The sequence below is a fragment of the Cucumis sativus genome, chromosome 2 (genome assembly GCF_000004075.3).
Source record: "Cucumis sativus cultivar 9930 chromosome 2, Cucumber_9930_V3, whole genome shotgun sequence".
Classification (NCBI taxonomy): Eukaryota; Viridiplantae; Streptophyta; class Magnoliopsida; order Cucurbitales; family Cucurbitaceae; genus Cucumis; species Cucumis sativus.
In genome coordinates, this window is record NC_026656.2 from 10,871,861 (window position 1) to 10,874,132 (window position 2,272).

The window sequence follows — 2,272 nt, forward strand, 5'->3', positions numbered from 1 at the left end:
TTATTTCAATCGGTTTTTTATAGATAGAAACTAAAATTTTACTATAATTTATAAATATTTTGTTTGATTTTATTATATTTAAAAATGTCCCTCACTTTTTATTAATAATAGGAAAAATGAATATTTCTTTTCTCAAAATAAATTCCAAAATCCACCGTTATAAAGAGGTGTGTCTTTTAGAACAAATTTGGAAGTTGATTACTGAAAATGTCTTTCAAAATGCATAATCCAAATAATTGTAACCTAATACTTAGGCTTGAGAAAGGACCAAAATATCTAAGAAAGTTGGAGAAGATATGAAATTGAATGCAGGTTTGGTGATCTTTCACATGCAAAGATGTAAACTTTTTCCCACTAATATTGTATCATGTAAAGATATATCTAAAAGGGAAAAAACTCATACGAGTTTGCAAAGAGTTAATTAAAAAGTCATTTATATATAAATATATAGATATGTATGTATAATTAATAAGTAACCAACAGCAGCAGCACTCAAGATGGTTAAAATTCTTTCGGAATTACTCCAAGAAAAAGCAATTCCAAAAGAACCTTAGAAGTGAAACTTGAAACTTTCCTTCAATCATGGTGGGATCTGTTTTCATTTCACAGTTCATATCAATTTCTGAAATGAACTTTTCAAGTTAGCCATGCTATTCCTAAACCTACCACAAATTACTGTTGTGGTTCCAAGAAAAGAACAAGTAACAAATAACAAAAAAGAAAAATCAAGAGTGCAACCTTCGAATTTGAATCTCATTTACAGAGAAGAATCCATGTCCATCCCTTTTCCCCCTCAGTAAGCTCTAAAATCCCATTTCATATAAACATGACAACCAACCCCTCCTACAGCAGAGCTCGGTCGCTGAAACATGTTGAAAGAATCCAGTTTCTCATAAGACTACTACTTTACATTCCCTCATTTGTATGCCAAGAATCAACAATGTCTTGTAACTTAGCTTTCAAATCTCCCCAATGCATCCTCTCAAACTCCATCTTGGATTCAGCTACCTTCACTTCCACCATTAACAGATTTGAAGTTATTTCCAAAGCTTCAACCACCAATATCATTCTCCCTTTCCCTAACCCAATTGCCCCGCTTTTCCCTTTCTCAACTCTATAACCCAATTCTCCACCAATCTCTCTTACCCTTTCTTCCACTTTCTCCATACCAACCCCTGTTGTGAATCTCTTTTTATTACAATCTGTTGTTTCAAACAACCCAGACAGATCTAAACCAGAAGACATTGAAATTATATCAAATGCATTCAATCCAGAAACACCCAATTCAGATTTGTAATTACCCAATGAATCAAATAAGCTCCTGTTGCTAATTTGGGGCTTTGAGCGCAATGATTTCTTGTACCATGAATGTTGCATCAATGCCTCAATGCTCATCCTTGTATGTGGATTTGGATCCAGTAATTGGAAGATCAAATGTCTTGCTGGCTTTGAAATTGAATCGGGAAATTGATATTCCCGGCGATAAACCTTCTTGTACATAGCGACGAGGTTGTTATCGCTGAATGGAAGATGACCGGAGAGTAAAACGAAGAGGATAACACCACAGGACCACGCATCGGCTTTTGCCCCATCGTAGCCTCGCCGGGAAACAACCTCTGGCGCGGTGTATGCCGGAGTTCCACAGGCGGTGTGAAGCATTCCGTCTTTGATCTGTTCCGGCAAAGCGGAGAGACCGAAGTCGGAGACCTTTAGGTTACCGTCTTCATCGAGGAGGAGATTTTGGGGTTTGATGTCGCGATGAGCAACGCCGTTTTGATGACAAAAATGGAGAGCAGAAATTAATTGTTGAAAGTAACGGCGAGCGGTGGACTCCGTTAAGCGACCACGGCGGAGGAGTTTCGCGAATAGTTCACCACCGGATGCGTAATCGACAACGAGGTAGATCTTCGTTTTCGTCGCCATAACTTCATGGATTTTGAGGATGCTGGGATGGTGCTGAAGGCGTCGCATCACGGAGATCTCACGTACAATGCAGGGTTCCATGGCGGCGTCGATGGTTTTGTTCTTGTCGATGATTTTGACGGCGACAATGGAGTTATCGGCGAGAGAACGAGCTTGATAGACCTTGGCGAAGCTTCCACGGCCGAGGAAACGGCCTAATTGGTACTTTCCAAGGAGAGTGGCGCCAGTAGGCGGCGGAGGGAGCGGCGGAGGGGTGGGCGGACCACCGGACTCCATGGCGGAAGATCTGAAAGTGAAACCGGAGAATAGAGAGGACGGCGGTTTTGTTTTCAATTAATGGAAGAGGGTT

At 40.3% G+C, this 2,272-nt stretch overlaps 1 protein-coding gene across 1 annotated transcript; it reads right to left on the reverse strand.

The window, feature by feature from the left end:
* Positions 1-417: 417 nt before the first annotated feature.
* Positions 418-2,272, reverse strand: LOC101215156 (CBL-interacting serine/threonine-protein kinase 7). Its single transcript, XM_004151289.3, has one exon. The coding sequence runs from the start codon at positions 2,197-2,199 to the stop codon at positions 907-909; it is 1,293 nt and encodes a 430-aa protein (XP_004151337.1). The 5' UTR covers positions 2,200-2,272; the 3' UTR covers positions 418-906.

Coding starts and splice junctions, on each gene's coding strand:
- LOC101215156 (XM_004151289.3), bottom strand. CDS start 2,199: ATGGAGTCCGGTGGTCCGCCCACCCCTCCGCCGCTCCCTCCGCCGCCT.